The sequence below is a fragment of the Hemicordylus capensis genome, chromosome 3 (assembly GCF_027244095.1).
Source record: "Hemicordylus capensis ecotype Gifberg chromosome 3, rHemCap1.1.pri, whole genome shotgun sequence".
NCBI lineage: Eukaryota > Metazoa > Chordata > Lepidosauria > Squamata > Cordylidae > Hemicordylus > Hemicordylus capensis.
Window position 1 is genome coordinate 242,673,117 of NC_069659.1, and position 17,545 is coordinate 242,690,661.

Consider the following 17,545-nt stretch of genomic DNA (forward strand, 5'->3'; position numbering starts at 1 on the left):
CAGAATTATCTCAAAAGAATTAGGAACATAGGAACCTGCCATATACTGAGTCAGACCATTGGTCTATCTAGTTCAGTATTCTCTTCACAGACTGGCAGCGGCTTCTCCAAGGTTGCAGGCAGGAATCTTTCTCAGCCCTATCTTGGGGAAGCCAGGGAGGGAACCTGAAACCTTCTGCTCTTCCCAGAGCAGCTTCATCCCGAGGGGAATATCTTGCAATGCTCACACATCAAGTCTCCCATTCATATGCAATCAGGGAAGATCCTGCTTAGCTATGGAGACAAGTCATGCTCAACCACAAGACCAGTTCTCTTCTCCATTGGGCAAAGGGCTGATCTTTTGTGAATTGATGAAGTTTACATGTCTTTTAAGATTTCTCCCATAGGGAATAATGGAGGTTTCAGCAGCCCCATAATTCCACTTGGGGGGCACTGGGGTTTCCCAGAGCGAGGGGTTGTGTAGTGCACATAGGGTGCCAACCACCTCCATACCCACAAGCCATTGGGGTACTGGGTTTTGTGTTTCTGAGGTGTTCATTGTAGATTCTCTGGTAGCATATGAGATTTTCAGTGAAAAACAAGAATCCACTATATATGCTACCAGAGAATCTACACTCAGAATACCACAGAAGCAACAGAACCCAGCACCCCATGGGTTAGCAACCCTTCCCCTGGCCAATGTGGGGTCAGTAAAGAGTGGCAAGAAGCAAAAGAGCCAATGGGGGACAAGGAGGGAATTGTCAGCAGGTCAGCCCATGCTTTAGGTCACCAATCAGAAGGCTGGAAGAGTGGGAAATTCAAAGAGATGTCAAACACAAAATGGAGACTGACTCAGAAATCACTACAAAATGGAGGTCCGAAACAACAAAACTTTTGTAGCCGAAACAGGGACGTTTTGTTTTGTATACAAAACTTTTGGATCTGGAAAATGGGTGTTTTGTTTTGTCTACAAAACACCCAAAACAGGCTGTTTTGGGTACAAAACGTTTTGTATCCAAAACGTTTCGCACATCCCTAGTGCCTGCTGCCTCATAGAGTTTATGTTGAAAAGAGGCTGTGAGGTTATTTCCTAGCAGTGGTCAACCAAAACCACAAGCACTACCTTTATTGTCACATACATTGAGGCGGGTCTCATGATCTGTGAAACCTGCTTTTGCTGAAACTGCGGGGAGAGCGGGCTAAGCCCACTCTCCCCGCAGACAATCATGCAGGGAGCCCTGGGTGGCCGGATCAGCTGCCCACATGATTGCCAGATCCATGACGGAGCCGGCAGGGGCTGGGGAGAACCCCGGAGCTGGGAGGCGGCTTTCCGCCTCCCAGTTGGTCTACTCGCAAGTAGCCAAGGCGCAGAGCCATGCTGCGGCTACTCATGATCAGGGAGCCCAGTTTTGCGGAGCGCTTGCTCCACAAACCCAGGCTTAGGGCAGGGGCACTTAGGCGGGTTACTCGCCTAGGAACCACTGGGCTCGCATTGTGTCACAAATAGTAATGGTAATATAAACAAACCATACTTTATAAGTCATCCAGAAATTTAACAAAAATAACTAATAATACCAAGACTAACTTTCGGAACGAAATGTAAAGTCTAGATAACATGTAGGATGTAAACAGTCTGCAGTTCATCTACTACAACATAGATGAAAATTCAGTTTCAAAAATTATTATTTTATTATTATTATTATTATTATTATTATTATTATTATTATTATTATTATTTTAACATTTATATCCCGCTCTTCCTCCAAGGAGCCCAGAGCAGTGTACTACATACTTGAGTTTCTCCTCACAACAACCCTGTGAAGTAGGTTAAGTAATCATTAAAAATGATTACTAGTAGAAGTTAACAGGGACATTTAAGCTAATTGTTGAGTGCCCTTAGATCCAGTGTAACTGATGGAAGTGCTCAGAGTGCCTGCGGCCAAATGTGCCCGCTGCATCCCTTATTGCAGAGAGAAACTTGACCACAGTTATCCATGTTGTAGTAATATCCAGGCTAGTTTACTGTACAGTGTTATACATAGACTTTGAGTAATTGTCTGGTATAATCTTTGTAGACGGTTAGTTAACAGATAGGATTTTCACTTCCACAGATTTTGCAGCTCAGTGAAGAGCAAGTAAGGCCATGAGGAAGTTTTGTGTGTGTGTGTGTGTGAGAGAGAGAGAGAGAGAGAGAGAGAGAGAGTATTTTATCTTCATCTTGCAAGTTCCAGAGGCACTCCCCAACCACTGGGACAATGTGTCCTACATTTGCTAGCCAATTATATCCTTCTTTCTTTTTCAGCTAGGGCTGAAACATAGCAGGAGTTTGTAGGCCTGGCATCTGTCTGCATGATCCTGGTTGGGCCATGCATGCAGCCTTATTCAGACATTAAGTTGTATACAAGTTTCTCATATGTACATGGTTGAATGACTGCACATGAGTTCATTTTGAAAGTCAACCTGGGTGCATCATGTCTCCTCAAATGTACAGACAGGGAGCATACTACTGTATGTGCAGTGAACATCATGAGTGAATAACTCTACATGCATACAGATTTGTAAAAAAAAATTATTTGCCTTGACCATAACATGAGAACAGGGCTAATGAGAGAGGTGAAATATGCAGGCTGGCCTCAACTCCTGAATTTCATAAGACTTGATTCATAAGTGTTCTGAAGTAGAACAGAGAACTGACAGGGCCAGATAAACTGAAGTGGAAAAAAAGTATTGACTTGGTGCCAGCTGTGTCACACAACACTGCCAAGGCAGTTGTAGAAATTTTCTTCACGGTGAAAGTTCTGAAACCAACCATGTTTCAGCTGGTACCAGTGCAGAATGGAATCCCAACTATGTGAAGTGTCAACCATTCCAAACATGTAATTATGAACCAGCTTTAAGACTAGGTCAATTTAGTCCACAGGCCATTTAGCCTGGTTTTACCTACCTTTCCAGAGGTACAGGCAGGAGTGTAGAGCTAGGGGCATTCACACATAATACCAAACTGGAGATAAACGTGGCCGAGGTTTCAGTTTGTGACTCCAAATTGGGCCGCAGATGTTCACCAAACCGTGGCCTTCTAAACTGCTGTTGCAGGAGAGCGGAGCCCCTCCCTTCCACTTGGCCTCTGCCCAGCAAGTTCCATGGCCAAAATGTGGGCAAAGCATCACCATGTCAGTGGGGCAGCCTTGATTGGACACAATCTTGAAGGGGGTGTACTGAGCACAATTGTGCATTTTGGAGTGCTCCACCTGCCCTCGGCATGGAAAGGGCATTTAAATCCATTTAAATGCCCTGACGTGCCATGGCAGTGCTTCTTCTGCCAGCAATGGCACCGCTGCCCCCCAAGTAGCCCCGCACCATGGTAGTCCCACATAAACACGAATTCTTGGTGGGGTTGGGGAGGTAAGGGGAACATGGAGACTTCCTAGGAAGGAATATGTAGATGAGGGAGGGCAAAGGATGCTGGAGGATGTTGCAGGCTACGTCCCACCATAACCTTGGATGATGTCACGAGGGGTGACCCGGGCAGAGCAGTCCATGCAGACCCAATTGAAATCCACTGTCTGGCAGCTTGCTGCCAAGTGGGCTAGCCCTCTCATGAGAGAGACAGTCTCCTGGAGAAGGCTATGCCCATCCATGGGCATAACCCCACCCATGGACTGCAAACTCATGAGTTGAGCCAGCCAGCCCACCCACCAATGCACCCAAGGAGCCCCCTCCTGTGTGGGGCCCCAACTCTTGATGGTAAAAAAATAGAACAGATTCTATGCAACCCTCACCCCTGCCCCCAAATCCCGCTGAAGCCTTGCATGCAACCAGAGGACATCTAGATGCTCCATGTGCCATGGCCTGAATGCCTGTATGGAGGGAGCAGGGAAACACTGGGATGGACCTTTAAACCCATTCAGTATCCAAGGTCCCGGTCCAGAGTTGTGTTGTATGAAGATCTGAGGGTGCAGGGAATCATGGGAGGGGAGCCGCTGTTCTTTGGCCACCCCAGAACACCGGGGTGGCCGTTCGGGGGCCCTGGCAGGGGCTCACATGTCAACATGGGCAGATGGGCTGGCAGGGGGCACATTTCCATGACAGTTTGGATCCAGACCCCAGGATGAGGAAAGTAGACTCCAGGGTGTCACTCCCCATGGCTTCCCTCCACACAACAACCTGGCTCTAATTAGAGCCCCCATGGCCTGACACTCTTGTGAGGGAGGTGTCCATGGGAGAAGGGGATGTTTTGCCATCAGGCATCATGTCAGAATTTGCTCAGCAATTCTCTTCCCTCCCCTCTGATAATCATTCTCATGAGTTGCAAAGGTGTGTCCCCATGGCCTTCAACTCTCTTGCCTGGGTAGTGTGCTCTGGGTTGGGTGGCCGTACCTCTGAAGAAGGATTTTGGATTACCCATACCGATCCTGGTGAACGGCCTTGATCATGAGTAAGCCTGGGGAGCAAGAACGTTCAGTGAAAAGAATAGAACTTGGCTGCTTCCTGAGAATCTTTGTTGGGGGATACATCCCCCCACCAACACACAGCCATTTGTGTGGACAGGGGACACCCTGGGTTGAGGCATGGACCTCTAAACCTATTCAGAGTTCCTGGGTCTGGTCCAGCATACTGCTACATGCAGATCTGTGGGTGTGGTGATCTCTACCAAGGGAGAGTGACGCCCCAGTTTCCAGCTGCCCCAGGACAGCAGTGTTGGGCAGGGGGCATATCTCCACATGGCTGGGCTAGCTGGCAGAGGGCATGGTTTTGCTGAAATCTGGTCACGGTCCCCAAGACAAGGAAAGCAGTCTCTGGGGTACCCCTCACCATGGCTTCCCTCCACACAGCAACCTCAGGTGTTAGCCCCAGGGCTAACACTCTCTTGAGCGGGTATTGTCCGACCTAGGTTGGTACCCATCATTATCACAAAGGAAGAATATCTTCTTTCATTGGAGCAATGCTATTCCACCTGCCCATCCTTGCTCTAGGGAATAAACATCCCCCCGGGAAAGGGGCAGCCCCCAGTTTCCCCAAACTTTCTGTGGGGAAAAAAAGTAGAACTTGGAAGCTCCAGAATCCCTGCTTGTGGCAGCCTCTTAAGCCTGAACAGGAGCGCCCCCCCCCCCCCAATATCTGGTCTCCACCTGGAGAGGGGATGCCCTGCTATTCTTGTCATGAGGGGGTAATTTGTCAGGGCATATCTGCTAGCATGGACGGTGTAGACACGGGCTGGGCAAGGGTGCACATCTCCTTGCGGTGGGCAAGGGTGCACATCTCCACATGGGCAGGTAGGGGCTGGCAGGGTGCAGAGTTTGACAGCAGCTTGGCAGCAGTTGCTGAGACCAGGACAGCACTCGCCCCAAGTACCTATCTCTGCTGTTTTGCTGCATGGAGCATCCTGCTTGGGATCGAGTCCCCATAGACTACCATTCTCCTGAGAGAGTGGTCCATGGGATAATGGCCTAATTTTGCAGCATGCATCAAGAATACCATCTACTACAACTAGAGTACCACCTCCGAGCCATGTCTTCGGGCACATCTGTGCCGCTACCTCTATGACTGCAGTTTGAAAATCAGCACAAAACTACGGTTATAGCTGTGCCAGGAGTCAAATGTAACGCTTAGGCAGCAAAACCCCAGGTCTCAGCGGCAAACCTTACAGATAACAGCAGAGGCGTAGCTGGGGGAAATGGCGCCCAGGGCAAGCCCCCCCCCCCCACTGCGCCCCCCGCCCCCCCAAATTGCGCCCCCTGCCCCCCACATACCTGCGCCCTGGCCGGAGTGAGCGCGGCAGTGGCGGGCGGTGGCAGATCGCGTGGAGGTGACGGGCGGCGGCGGATCGTCATTGTGTGCCCCCTGGGATCATGGCTTGTGGTGGTGAGCGCGGTGGCGGCGGGCGGTGGTGGATCGCCGAGTGCAGCAGAGCGACGCCGAGGCCTGCCATCTGGCCCGGCGTCGCTTCCCAACTGTGAGGCGTGCCTGCGCAGTTCATTCTATGAACTGTGCAGGCGCGCCTGTGCAGTTGGGAAGCGACGCCGGGCCAGATGGCAGGCCTCGGCGTCGCTCTGCTGCACTTGGCGATCCGCCGCCGCCCGCCACCGCGCTCACTCCCGCCGCTGCCTGCCACCGCCGCGCGATCTGCCACTGCCCGCCACGTGATCCGCCGCCGCCCGCCACTGCCACGCTCACCGCCACAAGCCATGATCCCAGGGGCACACGATGACGATCTGCCACCGCCTGCCACCGCCGTGCGATCCAGGGGGGATCGGGGGGGTCATGGCACTTTTTGGCGCCCCCCCACGTGACCCACCAAAGTGGCGCCCAGGGCACATGCCCTGCCTGCCCCCCCTAGCGTTACGCCCCTGGATAAGAGAAGGTTCAATCTTTAAAGTTTTAGCAAGGAAACCTGGAGGTTGCTTTCGGCCTGTAACCACGGTTTCGGGTGTTCTGGAGGTCCAGTCTTGGCCACGTTTAACTCTGTTTTGGCATTATGTGTGAATGCAGCCCTAGTGTTATTGTAGTGAGCATGAAGTTTCCCCTGTGCTAAGCAGGGTCCACCTTGGTTTGTATTTGGATGGGAGACTACATGTGAGCACTGTCTGCTGTAAGATATTCCCCTTGGTAGTAGAGCATCTGCCTGCATGCAGAAGGTTCCAGGTTCAATCCCTGGCATTTCCAGGCAGGGCTGGGAAAGACTGCTGCCTGAAACCTTAGAGAGCCGCTGCCAGTCAGCATGGACAATACTGATCTAGATGGACCAATGGTCTTACTCGGTATAGGGCACCTCCTTATGTTCCTAGAGAAAATACTAGGTCTTGCTAATTAAGGTAATTTTTTACTGGTGATCCCAAGAATTGAACATGTCATCACCAAGCATGTCCTCTTGCTCTCCATTGAGCTTTAGCAAAGTATCAAACCCTGGTACCACAGTAACTCCCAGGTACTATATACTATAGCAACTTGCATTAACATGCTTTGAAAAGCACTTAACCAGCAGCCCAAATGTGGTTACTGAGCTTTTCAAGAGTCAATATAATACTTAGATACACACTAAGTGCTCTTTTTAAATTTGAACAAGCTATAATTGGATGGTGTCTGACTCAAACATTTTACCATAATCTATTATTAGAGATTACCTGAGAATATCTCCACCTCTGGCACTTGATGCTGGCTGGCTTAGGCAAACTAGGTATAATTTCTTCCAATTGTTCTAGGATCAATTGCTGCACCTTTTCCTTGTCCCACTCCAAATGTTCAGTTCCAAAGGGGACACTGGTGTGGACAACGACAGAGGGGCCAATGTCAGATGATTCTGCAAAAAAGACAAAGAAAGAAAGAATTCCAGAGATGGTACATAGTGATATTTCCATCTTATCGAAATATTAATTATAGCTCTTCTAAACTGAGAAATGGAACATTTTGCCAAGGATATCATCTCCCCAGGTAGTGATGAAACTCCACAGGTAGTAGCTGTTAATACTTCAGACAAATCTTCTATGTCTTAAATGTGGCAGTGACTGGAATTTTCAAGCAACCAGAGCAGGTTGTTTGGACACCGAGTCCTAGCTAGTGGATACCCAGTAAACATGATATAGACACACAACATTCATGTAATGAAGTGGAAAAAATAATTAGAGACATTGTAAATATGTCTCAAATAGCCGATCTTCCCTAAATGCCTTCCTTGGGACAGTAATGGGCTGGATGAGTGATAACAAACTGAAGTTTAATTGAAATAAGATGGAAGTATGGGCTGTAGGTGGTCAGGACTCCTTCTTCTGGTCAGTCACTGACAGCTCTGGCCCTATCAGCGTATATTAGGGATGTGCAGAAAACTGGTTTGCCCAGTTTGGTTTGAGTCCGAACTGGAGTTGAACTGGACTGGGTAGTTCAGTTTTGTCACCCCAAATGAGGGGCCTGGTTTGACATCAAACAGGTCTAGCTTGAGGGCTCACCGAGCCAGACTGGGTCTGGCTTAGCTTGAGCTGAATCTCCCAGGCGGGCTCGGGGCTGGTTTGGGGGTTCTAGAGTTTAAAACGTTTTTAAACTTAGTGCTGGGTTTGGTGGTGGCTTTGTAGGGTGCTGCTGGAGCTACAGGGTGGGGGCTCCTCCAATCTCTGAAGGGCCATTTTGGCCCATTTTCAAGCCATTTTGGCCTTTTCTGAGGTGGCGGTGGCTATTTGAGCAGACACAACACATGCACCAGGGCAATTTGCTAACTGGCCATTAAGGTAACTGGCCTGTAATTTCCCAGATCTGCCCTGGATCCCTTTTTAAAAATTGGTGTTACATTGGCTACTTTCCAGTCCTCTGGTATAAAGCCTTATTGTAGGGATAAGTTATAGATATTTTGCAAAGTGGTCAGCAATTTTACACTTGAGTTCTTTAAGGACTCTTGGGTTGATGCTATCTGGCCCTGGAGATTTGTTAATTTTTAATTTTTTCAAACAGTTTAAAACATAATCTCTTGTCACCTCTATCTAACTCAGTTCTTTAGCCTCTGTCCCTGAGAAGCTCAGTTCAGGCACAGGTATACACTCAATATATCCTCTGCCGTGAACACAGATGCAAAGATGTCATTTAGCTTCTCTGCAATCTCCATATCACTCCTTAATAACTGGAAATAAGTTATAATGTTTTCTGAGTCAATCAGAATTCAGAAGTCATCTCCCCACTCACTCATCTCCCATTTCCATTCCCAGCCTTCTGATTCCCAACCCCTTCCATTTTAGCCTCACAGACTGGCAGCAGTAACCCCTGCTAACTGAGCAAAGTGGCACCTTTTAAGGTGGTGATTATCTTCTATTTAGCAGGGGGAGAGCAACTGGCCTTATCTAACCCCAGCACAGCATCCCTCCAGTGGCTGTTGCTAGTGTCTACCTTATGTTTCTTTTTAGATTGTGAGCCCTTTGGGGACTGGAACATCTTATTTATGTACAAGTAAATTTTAGCCCGTTGAATAACGGGCGCTAGGAAGGGAAGGGGCCCAAATTCGCCCTCCCGCCCGGCTCCGGGCGCTAGCCTTTCCCCCCTCTCTTTATGCATTTGGCCGAGCGGAGGCCATTAAAATCTAAATGAGAAAATGCTGCTTCCGCCTTTGCCGCCGAACTTCCACCCTCCCTCCCAGCTTCTGAGCCCTTGTCAGTTGGCCGGTAAAAATCCTTAATTGTAGAGGGAGAGAGAAGCTTGCAAGCAGTGCTTCTCTCTCTGCAAAGCCTCTTCCTGAACTGGCGCTTTGGGCGGAAAGGACGCCTCTTGCGTTCTTTCCGCCCAAAGCGCCAGTTCGGGCAGAGCCTTTGCTCAGAGAGGAGCACTGCTTGCGCGCTCCTCACTCCCTCTTCAATTAAGGTCTTTCTTCGCCCAGCTGACATGGGCTGGGGTAAGGTGGTATCGGAAGTTGGGAGGGAGGGTGGGAGTTCGGCGGCAACGGCGGGGGAAGCATATTCTCTTTTAGACTTTAATGGCCTCCGCTCGGCCCCCGGTCTCTGGTCCCTGTCTCCCCGGTGCGGTCTCCATTGCTCCTGTGGCCGAGGCGGCGGCTCTGCTGCCGCCTCGGCCAATTTCCCCTGCCGCCTCTTCTCCGGCTTCGCGGCGGCCACTTCTGTTCTTTCTGCGGCTGGGTGAAGCCACCAAGATGGCTGCCTGGTGGCTGTGTCCATTTGTGTCTCGGCCGAACTGGGCATGTGCTTTGCGCATGCCCAGAACCGCCAAGGGAGGCACGAACACACGCTTGGTGTCCGTCCACAGACGGACACCAAGCGTTTTATTAGAGAGGATTATTTATTTTTTCTATGTAAACCACTTTGAGAGCTTTGGTTAAAGTGCGATATATAAATACAGTGGTCCCTCTACTTACGAAATTAATCCGTTCCGAATGCACATTTGTAAGTCGAAAAATTCGTAAGTCGAAAAGCGGTTTCCCATAGGAATGCATTGGGAACGGATTAATGCGTTCCGGAGCCTAGAAAAAAGACCCAGACCCCCAGTAAGGCTTGCAAACTGCACAGGAACATTTCTTTTCAAGAATAAACAGGCAGTAAACAGGCAGGCAAGTCAAGGAAACCGCATGTAAAATTTGTAAGTCGAGGAAACCCCATCTAAAAATTTGTAAGTCGAGGAAACCCCATCTAAAAATTTGTAAGTCGAAAAAACCGCATCTAAAACCGGATCTAAAACTGCCGTTTGTAACTCGAAAAATACTTATGTCGAGTAGTTTGTAAGTCGAGGGACCACTGTATTCAGAATAGTAGTAGACGTAACAGCAGCACTCGGATAACAGTGAGAATGAAGGAACCAGTGATTATCTAGATCAGAGGTGGGGAACCTTGGCCCTCCAGCTGTTTTTGAACTACAACTCCCATCATCCCCAGCCACAATGTGGCTGGTGATGGTGGAAATTGTAGTTCAAAATCAGCTGGAGGGCCAAGGTTCCCCACCCTTGATCTAGACCCATTTCAAACTGGCTTTCAGGTGTGCTATCAGGTGGAGATTGGTGATGGATGATCTCCAATTAGGAATTGACAGAAGTAGCGAGACTGTGATTCTTTTGTATCTCTTGGTGGCTTTCAGTACTATTGACCATGGTATACTTCTGGAGTGTCTAGGGAATTGCTCCTACCTCTTGGGCGGATACCAGATGGTGTCTCTTGATGACTGTTGTGCTTCATAATTTGAACTTTTACATGCTGTCCCCAAGGGCTCCATGTTGTCTCCAATGCTTTTTAACATCTCTATGAAATCGCTGGGAGAGATAATCAGGAGATTTGATGCAGGGTGCTGTCAATATGCTGATGACACCCACATCTATTTCTCCATATCAACTTTGTCAGGAGATGGCTTAACCTTCTAAATGCTTGCTTAGAACCAGTAATGGGATGGATGAGGGAGAACAAATTGAAGTTGAATCCAAACAAGCGAAAGGTACTCATTTGGGGAGGCTGAAACTTAGGAAGTGGTTTAGATCTGCCTGTTTTGAATGGGGTTACACTCCCTCTGAAAGATCAGGTATGTAGCGTGGGAATCCTTCTGGACCCAAAGCTCTCCGTGATATCTTAGGTAGAGGCAGTGGCCAGGAGTGCTTGTTATTAGGGATGTGCGCAAATCATTTTTAAAAATTTGATTTGTGCCCAAAACAAATAACACTTGATTTGTTTTGTATCCAAATCTATCCCCTAAAATCACCCCAGATTTGATTTGTATTTTATTTGTACTGATCTGGACCACTTATCAAGCTCCTAGGGGCACCAAATTTGGGTGGTGGATAGGTCTGCATGGGTGCCATCTACCACCCAAATTTCAAGGCAATGGGACACTTGGTGGATATTTAATGATTTTTTTTTAGTTTTTACTGATTTTGAACATTTCCACCATAGAAAACAATGTGGATTCGAAGTTGCCATATCCTAACCTTAACATGTATCCCCAGCGTTCATTTTTTTTTAAAGCTAAGCTCTAGCCCTTGTAGAAGTGGAGTTATGGAGCAAAATGTACAGTTATTATTTTTCAAGTGTTTGGATTCTTTGGTGTATAATAACTTTTCCTCATAATGAATCCCTATGACAGGCATCCCCAAACTGCGGCCCTCCAGATGTTGCTGAACTACAACTTCCAGCATCCCTAGACACAATTTTTTGTGGCTGGGTATGCTGGAAGTTGTAGTTCAGCAACATCTGGAGGGCCGCAGTTTGGGGATGCCTGCCCTATGAGGATTCATTACACACCTTCATTTCTTCTGTTCATTTTGACTGTCACAGGACAGTGCCAACTGTAAACTGCCATGTGCCAACTACAACTCCCCCCCTGCAAGGAAGTGGGTTATTTATTTATTTATTTGATTTATATACCACCCTTCCAAAATGTATGCTGGCCTTAGGCCGAAATAAACAAATTAACAGGTAACACCCTTCCAAAATGGCTCAGGGTGGTTTACAACAGAATAAAAACAAGTCAAACCAGTTAACAATTAAAATCAACACGAATAAAATGAAATAAAATAAAGAATAAAACCAAATAAAACATTCAAACAGCTCAAAACCCTGGAGAACCAGGGCAAAAATTAAAACAGTTAAAACAAATTAAAAACCCTGAAAGGCCAGGCCAAACAGATGGGTTTTAAGGGCTCTCTTGAAGGACAGTAAGGAATTAAGATTATGAATTTTTGCCAGGAGTGCATTCCACAGCCCGGGAGCAGCTACAGAGAAGGCCCGCCTCAGAGTCACCACCAAATGAACTGGTGGTAACTGGAGATGGACCTCCTCAGACGACTTTAAAGTGTGGTGGGGATCATGTAAAAGAAGGCACTCTCTACATATCTCAGGCCCAAGCCATTCAGGGCTTTAAAGGTAATAGCCAGCACTTTGTATTTTGCCTGGAAACATATTGGCAGCCAGTGTAACTGTTTCAAAACAGGCATAATATGGTCCCTCCGGGAACATATTGGAAGCCAGTGTAACTGTTTCAAAACAGGCATAATACGGTCTCTCCGGGTTGCCCCAGAAACCAATCTGGCTGCCGTATTCTGAACTAACTGAAGTTTCCGGACTACGTACAAAGGCAGCCCCACATAGAGCGCATTGCAATAGTCAAGCCGGGAGGTTACCATCTGATGCACCACTGTTTTGAGGTCATCCTCTTCAAAGAATGGGCGCAGCTGTCGAATCAGCCGAAGCTGATAGAAAGCACTCCTGGCCATGGTCTCCACCTGAGATACCAGGGCGAGGCCTGGGTCCAGGAGTACTCTCAAGCTGCGCACCTGTTCCTTCTGGGGGAGTGTAACCCCATCCAGTACAGGAAGATCTAACTCACCCCTCAGATTCTGAGCCCCCACAATGAGCACCTCCGTCTTGCTTGGATTCAGCTTCGTTCTCCCTCATCCAGCCCATTACTGCCTATAGGCAGGCATTTAGCGAATGAGTGCCATTTCCTGAAGATGAAAAGGAGAAGTCGATTTGGGTGTCATCAGCATACTGATAACACCCAGCACCAAACCTCCTGATGACCTCACCTAGCGGTTTCATGTACTGTAGATGTTAAAAAGCATTGGTGACAGAATGGAGCCTTGAGGGACTCTATATAACAGTTCCTGTTTTGAGGAGCAACTGTCACCAAGCTCCACCATCAAGAATCTACCCGAGAGATAGGAACGGAACCACTGCAAAGCAGTGCCCCTATCCCCAACTCCCCCAGGCGATCCAGAAGGATACCATGGTTGATGGTATCGAATGCCGCCGAGAGATCCAGAAGTACTAGCAGAGTCACACTCCTTCTGTCGATTCCCCAGTAAAGGTCATCTGTCAGGCCGACCAAGGCTGTTTCAACCCCATAGCCAGCTCTAAAGCCAGTTTGAAATGGGTCTAGATAATCAGTTTCCTCCAAGACTACCTGGAGCTGGTTGGCCACTACCCTCTCAATCACCTTGCCCAACCAAAGGAGATTGGAGATTGGCCTGTAACTGTCCATCACTAAGGGGTCCAGGGAAGGCTTCTTTAAGAGTGGTCTAACCACTGCCTCCTTCAGGCAGGGGGGCACCGCACTCTCCCTTAGCAATGCATTTACGATATTAACTAGGCCACCTCCAACAATCTCCCTGCTAGATAGAAGCAGCCAAGTCGGGCAAGGATCCAGAGAACAGGTGGTAGGCCGCATCGCCCCAAGCAGCTTATCCACATCCTCACGAATCACAGTTTGAAACTGATCCAATCTAATACTGCAAGAGGGATTGCTGGACACTTCCTCCATAGACCTAGCAGAAATAGTGGAGTACAAGTCGGCTCGAATACAGGAGATCTTATTCTCAAAGAACCCATTAAAGGCATCACAGCAGAGCAACTCCGGGGACTGACTGGAAGTAGAAGGAGCAGAAACCAAACTCCTCACAACCTGGGATAGCTCCGCCGAGTGTGAACCTGCAGCTGCAATGTGCACAGACCAGAATTTCTTTTTTGCCGCGTGCATTGCCACCGCATAAGCCTTCAAATGGGTCACAAGCTGTATCCTGTCAGATTCGAACCGAGTTCTTCTCCACTTGCACTCTAGTCGCCTACCCAGCCGCTTCAGCTCCTGCAGCTCCTCTGTATACCAAGGGGCCATTTTTGCAGCAGGTCGGAAGGGACGCTTAAGAGCAATCATGTCTACCTCCCAGTTGAGTTCCCTATTCCAGGTTCCCACCAGTGCATCGACAGAATCACCAGCCGCACCAGCATCAAAATCCTCCAAGGCCTTTTGAAATCCCGCTGGGTCCAGCAGCCTTTTTGGACGGACCAACCTAATAGTTCCACCACCCCTGCAGGGGTGGATTGCAGCTGTGAGACCAACCTTAACCAGGTAGTGGTCCGTCCATGACAATGGGGAAACCACTGGATCCCCCACCCATGGAACACCCCCCTGATCTGAACAAAAGACCAAATCGAGTGCATGGCTGGCAACATAAGTTGGTTCAGAAACTATTTGGGATAGGCCCATAGTTGTCATGGCCACTATGAACTCCTGAGCTGCACCAGACAAGCCAGCCCCAAAGTGGATATTGAAGTCCCCCAGCACCAAAAGTCTAGGAGACTCCAACACCAACTCTGCGACCAGCTCCGTCAGCTCAGTTAGGGAGTCAGTTTAGCAGCGGAGTGGATGGTACACCAACAGAATCCCCAATCTATTCTTACTTCCCAGCCACAAAAGAGGGCATGCCCTCAACTCTTGCCTGTAGGCTTCATAAGAACAGAAGAACAGCCCTGCTGGATCAGGCCCAAGGCCCATCTAGTCCAGCATCCTGTTTAGCACAGTGGCCCACCAGATGCCGCTGGAAGCCACAGACAGGAGTTGAGGGCATGCCCTCTCTCCTGCCATTACTCCCCTGCAACTGGTACTCAGAGGCACCCTGCCCTTGATGCTAGAGGTGGCCCACAGCCCTCCGACTAGTAGCCATTGATAGACCTCTCCTCCATGAAGTCATCCAAACCCCTCTTAAAGCCATCCAGGTTGTTGGCTGTCACCACGTCCTGTGGCAGAGAGAGAGTTCCACAAGTGGATCACACGTTGTGTGAAGTGGCATCTGGTGGGCCACTGTGTGAAACAGGATGCTGGACTAGATGGGCCTTGGGCCTGATCCAGCAGGCCTGTTCTTATGTTCTTAAAGTCAGTGGGGTTACTGACTTTACCTAAGAAAAGTAAACATTCAAATTTGTTTTCTCTTGTGACAACATTTAATTCTTCACAGAACTCTTCAGAATTTTAGAGATTATTGGAGGTATTGGAGCCATGTCCAAAGCAATGTCAGTCCAAACAAAAAACTGATGTTTTCAAAATATTTATTTGCAATTCAAGTAGAGACAATCATTTTTCAGAGCCATCATTATTCATGGGTATACACAGTCTTTTCTTGCTAGTCCACTTTGGCCTAAGAACATAACTTGAAAACATAAGAGCAGCCTTGCTGGATCAGGTCCAATATCTTTGATCTAGATAAGCATCCTGTTTCTCACAGTGGCTGCTGGGAAGTGCACAAACAGGAAATGAAGGTAGATCCTCTCCTCTTCTGCAAATGGTATTCTGAGGCATCTTGCCTCTGAACCTGGAGACAGCCTATAGCTGTCATGTCTAGTAGCCATTCACAGATTTGTCCTCCATGAATTTGCGTATCCCCCCTTTAAAGCCATTCAAGCTTGTGGCCATCACTGTATTCTGTGCAACAAATTCCTCAGACCTAGGGTGGGTTTACATGTAATGGTAGCAAGTTCTTGGATGCTGTTCTCAGAGGCACAGGTGGCAGTGGTGTGCAGATGTGCTTTTTACCAACTATGTCTGGTATGCCAGCTGCGACCCTATTTGGAGAAGTCGGACCTGACCTCAGTCACTCAGGCTTTTGTAACATCCATATTGGACTAATGCAATGTGCTCTATGTGGGGCTGCCCTTCAAGATGGTTCATAAGCATCAGCTGGTCCGGAATGCTACTGCAAGGATGCTCGTGGGCACAAGTCACTTCATGAGTGTCACACACAGCCTGCAGCAGCTTCATTGGTTACCAGTCTGCTTCCAGGCTAGATTCAACGTGCTGGTATTGACCTTTAAAACATGGCTTGGGGCTGGAGTACAGTTGGACTTCATTTGCCAATATGAACCTGCCAGGGCCCTCCGCTCAGCCTTGCTCATGGCCCCGCCACTAACAGAGATCTGGTTGGTGGGAACTAGAGATAGGGCCTTTTTGGTTGTGGCCCCTTGGCTTTGGAATGCCCTCCTCGAAGAGCTTCATCATGCTCACTCCCTCAGTGTTTTTATAAACAAAACAATTGAGAACACATATTTTAAAAGAGGCTTTAAAATATTGTATCTGCTGCTTATATTTGGTAGGGTTTCTAAATTTATTTTTCTAGTTCTCAGTTTTTAGCTTTTTATTAATAACTCCTAATTTGAAATTTTTAAAATTTGTAATTTTAAATGTGGGTTTAGCCTGGTCTTTTAACTTGTTTAATTTTATTAATCTTTTACTTAACATTTTAACTATTTTATTAATGTTGTGAGCCACCCCAAGTAGTAGTGTACTGGAGGGGTGGTACATTACGTATTGTCAGATTTTGTGACATGTGAACTCATCAGTGCCTGGTTGCTAAGCAGCACTCCCTCTGCCATCTGTATCCATGGCTAGCACCACCTTACCTGACACTGTTATGTGAGAACCAGCTCTGATTAAAGCATGAAGTACTTATTTTGCCTGTCCTAAATTTCTTGCCAATCAGTTTTATGAGATGACCCTGGTTCTAATATTGTGAGAGAAGGAGAAAAACTCCTCTCTCTATCCACTAGGGATGTGAATGAAATGGATTTTGCACTTTGTTTTGAGCTACCCCTTCCCCCACCCGCAGATGGCCGGAATATTGTAGAACCGGTTATTTCAACAGAACAAAACTTAAAATGCTTTGAGTGTTTCGGCCATAGGGAACAATGGGGAAACTCAAAACACCCCATTGTTCCCCATGGCTAATTCCTAGGGACACCAAAGAGGGTTGGGTGGTAGGGCATGATGGGTGCTACCTATCAGCCAACCCACAAAATAAATGGGCAAGTGGGTGATTTTAAACAAATTTGTAACCATTCCCCCAAACCCCCATAGGATCCCTTGCAGGTTTTGGGGAATTGTTTAAAATTGCCTGCTTGCCCATTTCTTTTATGGGTTGGGAGGTAGGTAGCATCCATCATGCCCAACTATACAACCCAGCTTGTTATCCCTAGGAGCTACCCATGGGGAACAAGGGGTGTTTCAAATTTCCCCATTATTCCTTATGGCCGAAACACTTGAACATTTTGAGTTTGTTCCATCAAAACAACTGCTGGACCAGTTGTTTTGATGAAAAATTTCAGCTTTTGCATTTTGTTTCCAGTTCAAAACAGAACACAAAATCCATTTTGTGCACATCCCTACTTTGGTCTTCATTTTGGGTTATGTCTACGTATTTTCTTTGTCAGCTCCACTCTTCTCCGTTTGCCCTCAAAGGGGTGCTGTGAGGATTGTGTTGCCAGAAGCAATGAACCATAGTGAAGATGGGAAGCTTCCCAGTAAAGCAAATGAAGAGATGGCTGAGAGGGACGCTGTGC

The 17,545-nt window shown here is 47.8% G+C and overlaps 1 protein-coding gene across 4 annotated transcripts in view; it reads right to left on the reverse strand.

The window, feature by feature from the left end:
* RNLS (renalase, FAD dependent amine oxidase) overlaps positions 1-17,545 on the reverse strand; it is a 205,707-nt gene that overhangs the window by 24,216 nt on the left and 163,946 nt on the right. For all 4 annotated transcript variants that reach the window (XM_053311054.1, XM_053311051.1, XM_053311052.1 and 1 more), the window contains one exon: positions 7,100-7,275. In XM_053311054.1, coding sequence (XP_053167029.1) covers positions 7,100-7,275 — 176 coding nt within the window. The remainder of the gene's footprint in view (positions 1-7,099; positions 7,276-17,545) is intronic.